This window comes from Geospiza fortis, unplaced genomic scaffold, assembly GCF_000277835.1.
Source record: "Geospiza fortis unplaced genomic scaffold, GeoFor_1.0 scaffold130, whole genome shotgun sequence".
Taxonomy (NCBI): domain Eukaryota; kingdom Metazoa; phylum Chordata; class Aves; order Passeriformes; family Thraupidae; genus Geospiza; species Geospiza fortis.
The window spans coordinates 5,418,376-5,432,807 of record NW_005054300.1 but is presented as its reverse complement, the minus strand read 5'-3'; the positions used below and the strand labels follow the sequence as shown (position 1 = coordinate 5,432,807).

Here is a 14,432-nt window from a genome sequence, read left to right as displayed (position 1 = left end):
GGTTACTGTTACTCCCATTTCCATGACAGAGCCATTTTTTTATATCATGTAACTAATATTCAAGCTTGTTATATACATTCTGAAATTAGTGGGACATTCCTCTGCCAGCAGCTGCAGGATGTAGGGAGAAATTCTGGTTGGTGATATCAGAAAGAGTTAAATCTCAGACTTCAACCAGAGCAGCTGGAGAAGTGCAAAAGGCAGCAAACTGAACTTCATGCTCTAAACCAGCTGTTCCAAACTTAACCAGGTGCCAAGTACCACAAGAAGAGTTTGGCGAGAGCCCAGGAGGATTTCTGCAGAGGATTAAATGCCTCTTACTGCAAATCTGACCCCTTTAACTAGACACATAGTCCAATTAAAATATCACAAGAGGACATGGTAGAAAGTGGTACTTGCCAGCTCCTTCATACACCAGAACTGTCAGAGCAAATGCAACTTGTTGATTAGTATGGGACTCTTGAGATGTAGAGGATGAAAGACAACACAGTAAAACAGACTTCTAATATCTCTTTCCAGTAGTTCCCAATGTTCTATACTAAAGAAAGCATATTTCAAAGTTGACAAGGGTACAGAGCACTTCAGCTGCCTAACCTCAGCACGTCCCAGGGCACCAGAGACAGCGTGCTTGCACAGAACCCTGCGATGGGGAGTGTGTCTCTCACCTGATGGTATTATCTGAAGAGCCGCTCACTACTAGCCTGTCTCTGTACTGCAGACATGCAATGCCTCGTTTGTGGCCATTTAAGGTGCGCACAAATTCGCAGGTACTAGTGTTCCATACCTGTGATAGGAAGGGAGGAGGGAACCACACAGAGACAAAATTATTACGAAGAGACTAACAAAAGAAGATGTCTGTATGATAAACAGATGCATCCAGAATGCTCTTAATGAAGATGCTACCATTAAGACTGGGAAAATCACCCCTCTGATGACCTGTGATTATAGTCTGCAACCGATAGCAGGCTGGGTCACTGCACACAGTAGATTTTTGCCACACAGTATCAAATGAGCTTCCAGGTTCAGCATTCTTGGGTTATGATTTTGTTTACACACGATATAGATTCTCCTGAGGTTTAATGCTGCAGACTGGGATCATAGCAGTAACACTTAAGTGCCTCCTTAAGTATCTCCTATCAACTCACCTTCACTTTTGTCCCCATGCTGCCCTCTAACAACTGTTTAAATGACTGAACAGGTTATGGAAGTGGTCAAGTCGAAAAAGAACACAGAAAAAAAATATTCTTTTTTAACTGCATCTGTATCTGGAACTGATTTGCCATAGGTTCTGTAAATGAGCTATGCCAGCTCAACTGAGGGACAAGTGCAAATGAGCAGGAGGAAGACCACTTCTAAAGGAAGATCCTGCCAGGGGCCATCTTCCCTGTCTGATCACTGTTCTTTGTTAATAAATACCCCAGAGCAGCAAATAAAAAGCCTCTGAAACACCTCACCTTTATAGTTCTGTCACCTGATGCTGATACAATGTACTTGTCATCAAAGTCCACCACGTTGACGGCGGCTCGGTGCCCCACGAGCACCCTCCTCAGGGTGATGTCCGTTGGGGAGGCCATGTCCCACACGGCGATGGAGCGGTCCTTGGAGCACGTCACCATCATGCCGTTGTTGAAGCGCAGGTGCAGCACGGCCTCGCAGTGGTGGATCAGCGTATTCAGCATCTCGCCTGCGTTCACGTCCCACACTCTGCAGGTTCACATTTCAAACCAGACAGAAGAGAGTTAACAACCTGCACTGTGAATTTTCTGCAGAGCCAGAGAGGGACAGGGAGAGGTAATTGACTCTCTAGCGATATTAGAGAAGCAAACACCACCACAAGTTATATCTACATCTATTAAATAGTTCATTAAAAAATGTATTAGATAAACCTGTTGATTATGTGTACATTGAGACAGTCCAGCAGCCAAAAACCCTGCAATGCAGTTAACACCATAAAAATAATGCACCCAGGAAAAAAGCATTCTTTAATTAAGGGAATTTAATGCTGAGGAAAGGTAGAAGACTAATGGCCTTAAAGACTGGTGTTTCCTGGTTGTGCCAGCCTATTATACACTTCATTTCCAGCCAATGGGGAGAAGTAAGTTCCCTGATAGGCTTCATTTTTGACCTCTCTCACAGGACTATCAGCTCAAGTGGTAATTTATACAGAAGCAGAAGACAAGACAATTCTTTTCAAACAAATACAAGTAATTGCCACAAGTTGCACTATGATTTGCATTTACCCTGCGGTGCATCTGGTACACAGCTACATTCCAGGAATGCACTGAATACCCAAATTAAGATGTAGCATTTATGTCAATTTAATGTTATTGGAACCAACTGTTTCAACTGAAAGATAATTTAAGATGCGAGTTAGACAAAAGCTTCATACAGAACTTTTAGTATTTGAAATGAAAATTTTAAGCCTTAAAAATATTTATTTTGGGCTATTCTGTTGGCAAACTTCTTTTGCCCTCCATAAAGAGATTTCTTTTGGCACTATCACACCTGTATCCCAGATACACAATATGAAAGCAGAAAATGGCTGTATCATCAGGCACATCAGACCTCGCAGAAGTTAAAACTTCCTGCTGCCAATAAGGCAAGCAATAAGAAAAGGCAAGATGTGAGAAACACTTCTAATGTCTTATTTTCTAACTTATGGAAACTAAAGTGCATCAACTTATAAACTCTAAATGAGAAGGAAAATCACATTCCAATTAGAAAATGCAAAGGAGAAAAAACTAAAGACCTGAACCATTAACATACAAACAGTTTGCAGACAGAATTGCCAAACTGAACAGGAGCTGGAGACCCACTGACTTCTTTGGACAAGTGCATCCCTGAGATCTCAGAAGCATTAAGAGCCCATCTGTGCTGTCTATTGGATGAAACCTCTCTTCCTGAGGAGACCCAAGGATAAAAGTGATGCATCCTATGTGCCTCTGGGGTCTGCACAAACATTTATAGATACAGTGGGAGACAAAGTATTCCTGGGCAAGTAGCCAGTCTGCAATTTGGCCTGCCTGGCCTGATATGGAAAATGACAGTGCTTGTTACAGAAATCAGCCTCTCCTTTTGCGATCTGTTTAGCCCAGTGCAGTTCCCACATCACCTCCAGGCAGGCAGTGTTGCTGAAATTCTGGATTCCTATGAATGACAGGACCCCAAAATCTAGCAGAACTGCAAGACTGCATGCATCACATGTTAGGAATTCAATTTAATTAACTTAACAATAGTAGTTTACACAAGCACAGGGGAGCTTGCAGCCACCTGAATGCATACTAACAGCTCCAGAAAAGGCCACCAATGCAGCTTTTTGCTGTCTAACTTCACTACATGAGCATTGCTTGTACTCTGACAAGGAGGGAGTGTATAATAACTTGGAGAAGTCAGACCTGCCCCTTCACATCCAAGTTCATATTGCAATTCATTAACTCATATGTGCCTCTATTTACACTACAGGTCTTACACTCTTTGGTATCTTCCAATATGGAGTGGACTTCACAAATGCACAACATGCACCACAAGTGCTACCTTGAGGTGTCCATCCTTTTTCTGGAGACTTGAAGAAAAGCAAGGTTAGAAAGATTTAATGAAGAGAAACATCATGCTAAAATTTAATTTAAAGTCATAGGATATCTAGTCATACATATTTTGTTAAAATTAAATGACAATGAACAACTAAACCTTCAAACTTGCTTTGAAAACCTCAACTCTTAAAAAGTTATTCTCAAAGAGAATTTATAACATTCTCAGGGAGTGTCAAAACATGCAAAACCTTGGTGAAATGCCAGATGGCCTTCCTAAGTCATCTTGACCTTGACCGGCCTTGGCTTAGATTCTCATTTCTCCCTGACAGCGATTTGCATGGACATCTGATAAGGACAGCACAATGCTGAACAACTTCATGGAACTGCTTGAACAGCACACATTTAAGAAGAGATCATTTCAGCAGCTTGCAAAGCTGAAATCTTAAGAGGCAAACAGAAAGGTGCAAATCAGGGCACACACCTGACTGTTGAGTCTGAAGATCCAGTAATGATCACCCGTTCATCATACTGGAGGCACAGGACAGAACCCGTGTGGCCGGTGAGAATTCGCTTGCATTCCAATGTATTCTTATCCCAGATCTAAGACAGCAAACATTCAAAACTGGACAGTTCAGTAAGGTTTTCATCTTTCAGCACTTACTGGTTTGACTAGACTGTTTTTTACTACAGCACATCTTCCATAGTGCACTCAGAAGACCTTTAGTGGCATCTGCAGAGTCTTCTACAGGCTCTTTGGTGCAATACCTTGACATCTTTGATATTACTGGCTTTACTACGAATATTGGTTTTACCCTTCTCACTAGGATACAGGGCCCAGTAATTACATAGCCTGTAATTATTGCTGGACAGAAACTCTGCTGGCGAAGCCTGTCTGTCTGAAAACAGGGTCTCTCTAGCCAGATAAAAGAGTAGCTGCTGTGCAGGTGGGAGATGGGGGAAGGGGAAGGAGAAGGCTGGGTTACTAACAAGAGACTGGGTAGGTGTCACTGAAATTAGGACTCTATTATTTATGGCATAGGCACTCCAAGCCATTAGTATGCCATGATGGAGCATTCTCACCTTAATAGTATTGTCTCGTAGGCCGCTTACTATCTTCTGATCATCATACTGTAAACAATAAACCCCTTTGCTTGTCTCACTTCGGCAGTGGATCCTCTGTAAACTGTGCCTTCCACACCGCCAATTCGACTCTATTGTCTTGAGGAGAGACAGGAGACAAATGAGATGTAGGGGAAAAAAAAAGCACAGAACTATCTCCCCTTTTTTTTTGTTTGGTTGAGAAGGCAGCAGACACTTTTCTTTATGCTTTTTCCTGCAATCAGGCCCATACAATGACATAACTGCTTTCTAGAATACATGTAATAAAACCAATTAAACCGACAAATGCTTGGAAAACATATCGTGGCTAAACTGGTCTGTGCTGTTGGGAATGGTAAGGAAGAAGTAACCTAAAAGCCTTTTTCTATCTCCAGCCTTTAGCCCCTTGTGACTCAACGGCTAAATAACTGAAGAGAAAGTCTCAGTCGAGCTCTAAATGTGTTTACAAACTTGTCACAACAGTGCCCAAGCACTGCTTCTGCCGTTAGGAAACAAGCAGAACATACCATTTTGCTCACACTAAATGCAAGGCAAACACGCTCAGCTGCTTTCTGTTTCCCTGAGTCTTAGGACTGCAGACTTCAGAAATGCACTTCCCCTCTGCCTCAGTTCTTGATATCTTGCTGTAACAGCCTATTAGGTCTCATTGAACCACGAGGAGCAAAGTACCATGGAACAGAGAAAACCAAGATGTTACAGTGCTGCTGTGATATCTGATGTGCAAAGTGTGGAGACTCCACCTACAAACAGCTCACTGAACAATCCAACTCATCCTCTGTCTAAAGGAGCAGCAGGATCTTTTGTAACTATCCCAGATCTACAAACTCCAGACAAACACAGACATGTCAGATTTAATGAAATATTACACTGCAACAGAATATCCCCAGAATTTCAGCATCATGAATAAATCAGGAACATTTGAAAAAAAACAAAACTAAAAAACCAACAGTGAAACACCACCATAGCTGGCAGCTGTTTCTTACCTCTATGTCCTGTATAATTTTGGGGTAAAGTGCTCTGTAGAAGGAGTTGGGTGGTGCAGTTCCATCAGGAGGTTTGTTTTTAAATAGATATTGCCCCCTGGAAGACAAAGAATATTTCCATTGAACACAAATCATCTTTCAGCATTTTGGAGAAAGGTCCTCCTGGCATTTTACAAATGGATAATCACTGCTGACAGATTCATAGTCAAACTTAATTTATTAAGATGGGATGGTTCCTTGTTTGTTTGCCCTGCAACACGTCAGTGTTGCATTTTAACACTGAAATACCCAAGAAAAATCTGTGTCTAGTAACTTGGGGAAGGGAAAGAAATTCTCTATTATGGACATGGGCCCATTCAGCTCAGTAAGGGCTGACAGTGGCTCATGCTTGCAATACTCACACACATTATCAGAGGTCACCTTTAAAATAAAGCATGCAAAGCAAATGAAAGAAGCCAAGGAACCCTGAAATCCTCTACACATTCAAGGCTAGCTTTTATCTGCATTAGCAGGAACAGTATCAGGTTGGGTACATGGACATTTTACTGCTACTACTCTGTGCTGGTAAGCAACACCTCATCTGTGGTGCCTCCCTCATCTCAACACTGATTTGGAATACTCATATCCCAAGCTAGAGTTTTGTTACCAAAAAAATCTGTAAACGGCAATCACTGCCTGCTGTGTAAAAAACTTTAATTCCTCATCCTGAAGTTAAGAAGCCACCAAACACGGTGTGGAAGCTAGTAAACCCCACCATGGGCGTACTAACTGCTGCTCTGCCTGGCAACATGCCTCACAAAATGGAGAGAGGCACAAATGCCTCCGAGTGTAATCCTGGCATCAGAGGCACAGAGTTTACACTGGGCCAGCTCTCCACTTCTCCCTCCCCTGCTCCATTACAGCATAATTAACTGTTCAATACTTTCTTGTGCATTTCCTTCCTGTCCTTTCCATACAGTACACCTCAAAACCCATTTCAGAGACTGCAGCTGCCCTGATACACTTGAACTAGAGAGATCACAACAATGAACCAAAATCTTTGGGTTGTAAGGCAATAGCAAACTACAGGACTGGACAAGCAAAATGACAAATGCTCAAGAAAAGAACTTTTGATATTACTTTAAATCAAGCATTCTAAGTACAACTCAAGAGAAAGGTGCTTTCATGTTTGGACAGAGCAATTACCTCTTTCTTCAAATATAATGACCAGCAGACATGCATATGGGAACAAACACATGAAGATGGCACACATGGATGCAGACAAGCCACTAACTAGACAGATGCCTATTTACTGTGATCCAGCCTGGAAGTGCATTCATGAAAATCAGTATTACTGGCCAAGAAAGATGAAAACCTCGTTTGAGATGCACAGAGTACCTCAGAGACATCCTGGAAGACTTGGGGCAGGTCTAGAAAAACCTGTCTACAAGTCTGTGTGCCTAAAAACCTTTTTATTCTTTCTAACTTTACTAGCTAATGTAACACAAAGTCTGGTTGCTACCTGTAAGTTGTGCCCTGCTGCATGCATAGTCAGTTGTTTACTGTTCAGCTGAAGGATTGCTTGGAATTTCCATGGCATCCCAGTAGCTGTTGTGCTGTGGCTCTGGGATAAAAGGAACTATTGTTTGTAGGTTTTGATGACCAGCCAATTCAATCAGATGGACACAAGCATGCCCAGATTTTGGGCTTCTGTTTTATATTTCTCTAAATCTGTGTAACCCTTACTGCTCCCTGACAATCTGGCAGTGAAGGCTGCCAACATGGAAAAGATTACTGTGAAAAGGAGAATGAGAAACTGTCCTGTTTATCTGTGCAGCTTAAATGTAACAAGTCAAACTGTGGCTAGGAAGACAGCCTAGATAGCATGAAAACCTCTCAAACACTGAAATCAGAAAGAGTAAAAAAGTGAAATCATCGAATTCCTTTCCCAGGCATTGCCTGGGGAATCTCCATCAGTAGAAGATTTTAAGAACAAGTTAAGACAAAGATTTGGGATGACTTAAGAAAAATCTCTCTTCCTATGGGAAACAAAAAGGACTAAATGACCTCTCAAGCTCCTCTTAGGACCTACTGTGACTTCAACAGTAGGGAGAAAAAATATAAGTCCTGAAGAGAATAAGTCACTAAAAGAAATGCAAAAGTTACCACTGTCATGTTTGTGTTTATTTTATACTCTTTAGAAACCCTGCACTATTGGAAGCAGATCAAAGTAGTATTTATTTTTAAAGAATGTCTCATAATCCTGATTTACTTGACTTTACTTCCTGAGACAAATAGTATAACAAAATTAACCATAAACCAGAAGTCTTTGTTTGCAACTCTGTATCTTTTTCTTTTTAATAGCAACCAAAATGCCTGAGCTGTCACTTTTATCTTGTTTATGAAATATTCATACCCAGTTTCCCTTCTGCCAACATCCTAGGGACACCCTTGGAAAAGAAAATTATGTATTAAAGGGTGTACCCCTGAGAGAGAAAGTTCTAATGAAATGTTAGCAGAGCAGCTTCAAACTTGAGTGAGACCTACATTGTAGTAAGGCTATTCCAGATGATTATTAACTAATCTATCTGCATTTCTAAAGTCCCCTATTCTCCATGGTACCTACCCTCAGCTTCCAGTTTGAAAATTAAACAGATATCTAATAGTGAAAATCTGCTGAGGAAAACAAACAGACCTATCAGGAAAGAACTAATTCATAGCACATGCTCCCCCACTGCCACTCCTGAAAAAGCTCTTCTGCTCTGAACTGCTGACCGGTTTAGGGTTCCCCTGAGGCACACACAGCTTCTTAATATGAACTGAAAGACAGCTGGGTGTAAAAATCTCAGTCTGTATATCTCACTTGTCACAGTGGGCTAAGAGCATGATCAGAAGAGGAAGTTGAGGAAAAAATCCCCCACGTTGCCACACAGCCAAATGTGGCACCTAATTCCCCAGTGGCTGATTTTTGATGTAAGCAACTGTCAGGTTTGGAATTAACATGATGTTTCAGTGCTGAATAACCCTCTTCAAATATGGTTTGAAACACACAATCCCTGCTGTCCTGAATGGGGGCAAAAGAGGTGAAGATTCAGTTTCCTTACCATCCTCTCCTCTCTGACAAACCCCTCCACAGGGAGTCTGTCCTGACCATTCTCTCAATGAGCTTCTTCCACAGCATCCCATCTGACGTCACCCGGTACCACTCCTTGCACACCAGCTCAGCAGCACACAAAGATTTGGCATCCAGGTATGACAGAATGTTCTCAGCAATGTGATCCAATCCCCGAGCTGGGGGAGAACAACAACAACAAGAGGAAAACATTATTTGCTAGACAGACAACTCCCCCTGCTAGTACAAAGATACACTCTCCTTCCATCTCCTCTTCTGCATGCGGAGCTGGACAAAATGCACAGAAGAGCATTTGAGGCTAAGATCAGGAGTGAGCAGTGTTATCCAACTTCCTTTGGATATAGCACAACAAGTCATTAAAAATAATAAAGAATCCAAGAAGTCATTCCAATCTACTTCGATGGGTTTTAGCACTAGGGGGATATTCTATGGATGGCATTTCCAACTCAGCAACGCAGCCCCCAAAATCTCTCAATATTAGGACCATTTCTCATCTCACTGCTACAGCTGTTCTCATGTTGCAACGGCTCAAAAGCTGTTTTTGCTAAAGCAGTAGCTTTTAAATGTAATGAAGAAAAAAATATATATTCCCAATGTGTGCCCTGAAGGGTAGTGGTACCTTTAGACAGGGGGGAGGGAAGGATATGCAGATGCACAGGGACGTCAAGAGGGAAGGAGAGGCTGTGTAAGGAGAAAGTGAAGCAGGTTTGCTAGTTTCATTTATTTTAGTGGGTGAAGGAAAAGTACACACCAAAATAATATCATTTGCAAATATTTCCCAGTGTGAACACCAGGACTGGCTTTACTTCAGTATGACCGGAATGAAATGTAAAGCAATTGCCTGGTTAGCACCAAGCAGCTCAATGTAATCCCTATGTAGGGAAGGTTATGCTATATTTCTTAACTGGATGTTTGTAGTCAGTCAAAATGTGCCCTTACCAACTCAAATTTAATCACAATCAAGACTTCAGGAAAACAAGATGCCTTTTAAATGAGAAGTTGTGTAAATACGGCTTCTCTTGAAGGCTGTTTAATTCACAAGTGAGACACACCACCAAGAGATTATCTCACTTCACAGGTTAAATTTCATACGCTTTGTGAAAGTTCAGACCACATCATCCCTCAGGCATAATGTTCAATCCAAGCAAAAATGAAACATTGCAGATTGGTATTACATGCATCTTCCCTCTGGTTCACATTCGGGACAAAGTTAAATACATGTTTTCTTGCTTTTAAAACAACAGCCTCAAAGATCAGGCCCTGCTTGTGAGAGAGTAAGAAAAAGCAGTAAGTACATTTTTACAATCACATGTCTGGACTTTTGCAAACCCAAACTGGGTGCAACCAGCTGACTTTGATTAGAGTTCATGACACAAAAATGGCCCAACCTTTTTTTCCTTAACAAAAAGATCTCAAAAGTATCTCCCACTGCATGAAAATTAGACAATTCAGCATACTCCTCCTGCTGCTCTCAAATATACTAAACTTAGAATACACTTTGGGTCAGATATTCTGCTCAGCATTTTATGCTTCAATCTTTATGAAGAAAAAGCATGTGAATGATACCAGGCGCAACCAGAGTGTAGAGAAAGAGGTCTGACATTTCTTATCTTTAGAGATGCAAAATTAGATGTCAACCTGCAAAATAAAAGCATCATCAGCCTTTATTATGTATTTAATCTGAAGAGACACGTACAACCACTATTAAAAAACAAAAGTGTTTGTAAATTTAGATTGACTCCACAGCAAATTGTGGAAAGAGGGAGACAACAATTTAGTGAATGTGAACAGGAATTTGCAGGAAATCCACAACTGGCAGAGTAGACATGGACATCCTGTTGCCCTGTTCCTCTGAAGCTTTGTGTGGAAATGGCAGATTTCCCAGTCTGCTTCCAGCAGGCTCACAGACATTTACAGACTCACCAGGACACTTCCAAATGCCTGCCTCCATAGAATCCTTACAGGTGGCTTTAAGTCAGCAGCATCATCAGATGAATTAATTTTATATATGGAGAACAAGTGGTGGTTTTAGGAAGCAGGGCTACACTGCAACACCTGGGCACAGTAATCTTCACCCATGTGCCCTTTCTATTTCATCAGGAATTGCACTTTAGATCTTGGCTGCAATAAGGTGCTGTAACTACTGCCATGTCCTTAAGTCCTCCTTTGCCATTGATACTAGACCCTTTGCAGCAAAAGAATACTAATTGTTTGGCCTCACCTCCTCACATTTATGATAAGTGGATGGGCAGAGTTATTCTGGCCTGGCTGCAAACACAATTTTATTATTTTGTTTCTTAGGAACAGCACAGCTCACTGAGGCATGTATCCAACAAAGCTTCCTTAAAAAGGGAAAACTCTGCTCACAGAAGATTTTGCTAAATGGATGTGAAACACGATTAGCCCTTCAACCCTCTGAACCAACAAGAATGTTTCAGCTATTTCACACATGAAATCCTTATCAAAATTACTTTCCTCATAAAAAATGTTAAATAGCTTGAAAATGCTAAGCAGAAGCCTTATTTTTTCAGAAACTGAACAAACTTCGTTAAGTACACAGTTAAGCTGTATTTTTCAAACAACCTTAATTCTGTTCAAAGCACTGGGAAAATAATCTGAGCCAACTTTACTCTATATTAGTAACACATGCCCATGATCTGAAATTACCTTTAATTCTGGTCATTCTTTGGGACTGTGCTAGGAGGACAGAGATAAGATGCCTCATGATTTTGAAGTAGCTTTATTGTTTTATTCACTCAAGGGGGAGAGCAGGAAAGAGAATGAAGCAGTAAAAATGAAAACAGAGTACTGAACACTTGAGAATTTCAGAAAGCTAAAAAATACTTTCAGAGTTTAGGGTTTTTTTTTTTTCATTATATGACTTAATTTAGAATTTTGTGTTCATCACTTTTTCCTAGGCAGTTTCTTACCCTCCTCCTTCCCATTCCCTTCACTAGAACCTGCTTATACTCAGGACATCCAGCACAGACTGCAGAGTCTGCACCAGTGCAATTCCTTGCCTTTAATTTTCTCCCTCAGAGTGATATTCAGTAGGACATTTGCACTTTGTAAATATGCAAATTGATGCACATACATTATTTACATACACATTTTCCCCAACTATTAAAATACTCACATATTAACTGCTTGATTCCTATTTATTCTGCAATCTGATAGACTAAAATCAGCTGCTTCCTGGGCAACTGGGAATAGACCAGTAACAAATATGGTATGGCTAGGAAATTTGGAATGTCTCTACAAGTATTTATAGCACCTGCCCAAAATTCTCAGAAAAAGCCCTGTAGGAAGAAATTAACCAAGAGCAGTGAGATGTGTTGATTTCATGGGTTGCTTTCATGGGGTTCCTTGGAGAAAGACCTGGAAAAATTGTGTAAGCACCTACATGTATACTTCCACTTTAATAGTGGGGAAACCAATGCAGTCTCCAAACACTTCCTATTTTTCTGAAACAGAGCAGCTCCACAAGTTATAATGCTGCTCTAAGTACAAGAAGATTATTGCCATTGGACTACTAAAAGCTAACATAAAGCAGGTACTTAGCATAACTAAGATTTTTTTTTTAATGCTACAACAGCCATTTGATTACTGGGCACAATGAGCTTAAAATCCAATGAGTCTACCTATTTAACTTCCTAGCAAAACTCCTGCAGTGCCTTTACGCTTTATACAATTCACAGTTAAACATGCTTTTTTCCATCTTTTAAGGCTAGAACTTATATTTCGTGTTGAGAACTCCCTTCTGAAGAATGATCAAGTGACTAGATTGATCAAATTGCCAGAAGTTCAGTACTTCTATAAAAGTATCCACAGAATAGGCTTTTGGCAAGAAACAGCTCTCTTCAACTGGCTGTTAGAGACAACATCTGTACCACTTCTTGCTCAGGTCCCTCTCAAACTAAGGACCTATGGCGTGGGAATGCTAATCTATGAAGTATCTATCTATTTATCTATCTACAGAGGTATGACCTAGTGGTCTGAAAAAATATGACCTAAAGAGTCAGGAATTTATGTTTGGTTCTGAAACTCTATTGCTGTATATATCTGATCTTTTACCACCTTAGTTTTCCAATCCATAAGACAGGGGGGATATAAAACTGCATGTACACTACTTTATGTGTGCGTTCTGTGAGATCTGCCCAATGCCACATCTGAGAATAGCTGGGATAATATTTTCAATGGAAAGCACTACAAAGGTGTAAAAAGCAGAACACTTCCATCTTTTGCTCTTATACCCTCCATTTTCTATTAGCAATAAACACATAATCAAAGCAATGGCTTCAGGAAGTTATTTCAGTAGGAAAGAGAGACAAATATCTAAATAAGAAAAGGAAAAACCTCAGCTGAGCAACCAGCAAGAGTAGTAGTTTTAATTTTAAAAATTTTTGTTATTCATGCATCGTTGTGGGCATTAAGAGCACAACTACCTGCCCTGTGGCTTGGGATAACTACCCATGTAATACAGAGATTAGCTATCAGTTACTCCTAGACAAACCATGATGGTGTTAGATCATGCCTTGACATACAGTAGGAACACAAATTAAAATATTATGACATTTCATACTGGTATAGAGCTTTTTATTCAAAAGCTATTATCTGTTTTGCAAACTGACCCTACAAGAGACCTCTCCAGCAGGGTAGGGTGGAACAGAACAGTTTTTTGAAAGACAAGGAGCAAGCTCCCTCTGCCTGCAGAAGTACCTGGCAGTGCAGTGATGAAGTCCCGCTGTAACATGGGTTTGAGGTATGAGTTTATGTGTCCGTGCTGGTAGTGACACATCTGGGAGATGAGGTGCTCCACAAACTCCACCTGGTCAGACTCGGACCATTGTTCAAAGTACTTGACGCAGAGCTCCTTCTCCTTCTCATAGCTTGCAGACAGTTTTCTTTGCTTGGGCACAATCATACTGGAAGTGCCATTGGCAAGTTTTGTCTGTAAACAGGAAGGAGAGGAACAACCCAAATAACACATATGAGAAGAAACACAAGCAGTTGTACAATTTTTTTCAGGGGGCAGACAACAGAAGGCAAAAAGCACTCTGACACATGAAAGCTGTCACACCACGTATCCCGCCTGGTGCTGTCAGCCCGAGCGCAGCCTGCAGGACAATGCACTGCCTCGTGCCAGAGCTGCAAACAAAGGACTCTGGTCACATGGGAAACCTTCAGCAACAGTTTAACATAAACACAACTTTATTTAACATGTAGACAGTAAAATGCATTTGGATTTCTAATGCACATATACCAGTTACTTTAATGCACCTACAGCAAATTGCATTTGTACTCTGTTTTTTTTTTCTTCTGAAGAATGGATTGCTGCTAAAATTCATAGGGAATGCATGAAAGGGATGAAAAAAATTGAATTACACCTCAAGAGCAAAGCCAGCTAAAATAAACCCTGACATTTGGTAAATACTTCTTTCACAGAATAAAATATTTTCAACTTTCTGAGCACTGTTAATATCTTGTCAGAAGGAGTCAGCTCAAAGAAGAGTTTCAGGGACAAAGCAAAACACTGACATTTCAATTTACTACTTGATAGTAAGATATAAATTCTGCTTTCTAAATGATTTAACTGGAAGAAAAGTCTGCATTTTGCATTGCAAGGGTATCTTTTGTCAAAATAAGATTAACCATTTGCTGCGAAATTATTTTTCTTATGCTGGTCAA

At 40.7% G+C, this 14,432-nt stretch overlaps 1 protein-coding gene across 2 annotated transcripts in view; it reads right to left on the bottom strand.

The window, feature by feature from the left end:
• Positions 1-14,432, bottom strand: part of BTRC (beta-transducin repeat containing E3 ubiquitin protein ligase) — a 97,418-nt gene that overhangs the window by 8,774 nt on the left and 74,212 nt on the right. For both annotated transcript variants that reach the window (XM_031062420.1, XM_014309880.2), the window contains 7 exons: positions 13,464-13,695; positions 8,716-8,902; positions 5,633-5,729; positions 4,611-4,748; positions 4,012-4,130; positions 1,455-1,704; positions 666-784 (listed from right to left, as the gene is read on the bottom strand). In XM_031062420.1, the coding sequence (XP_030918280.1) occupies positions 666-784; positions 1,455-1,704; positions 4,012-4,130; positions 4,611-4,748; positions 5,633-5,729; positions 8,716-8,902; positions 13,464-13,695 (1,142 nt within the window). The remainder of the gene's footprint in view (positions 1-665; positions 785-1,454; positions 1,705-4,011; positions 4,131-4,610; positions 4,749-5,632; positions 5,730-8,715; positions 8,903-13,463; positions 13,696-14,432) is intronic.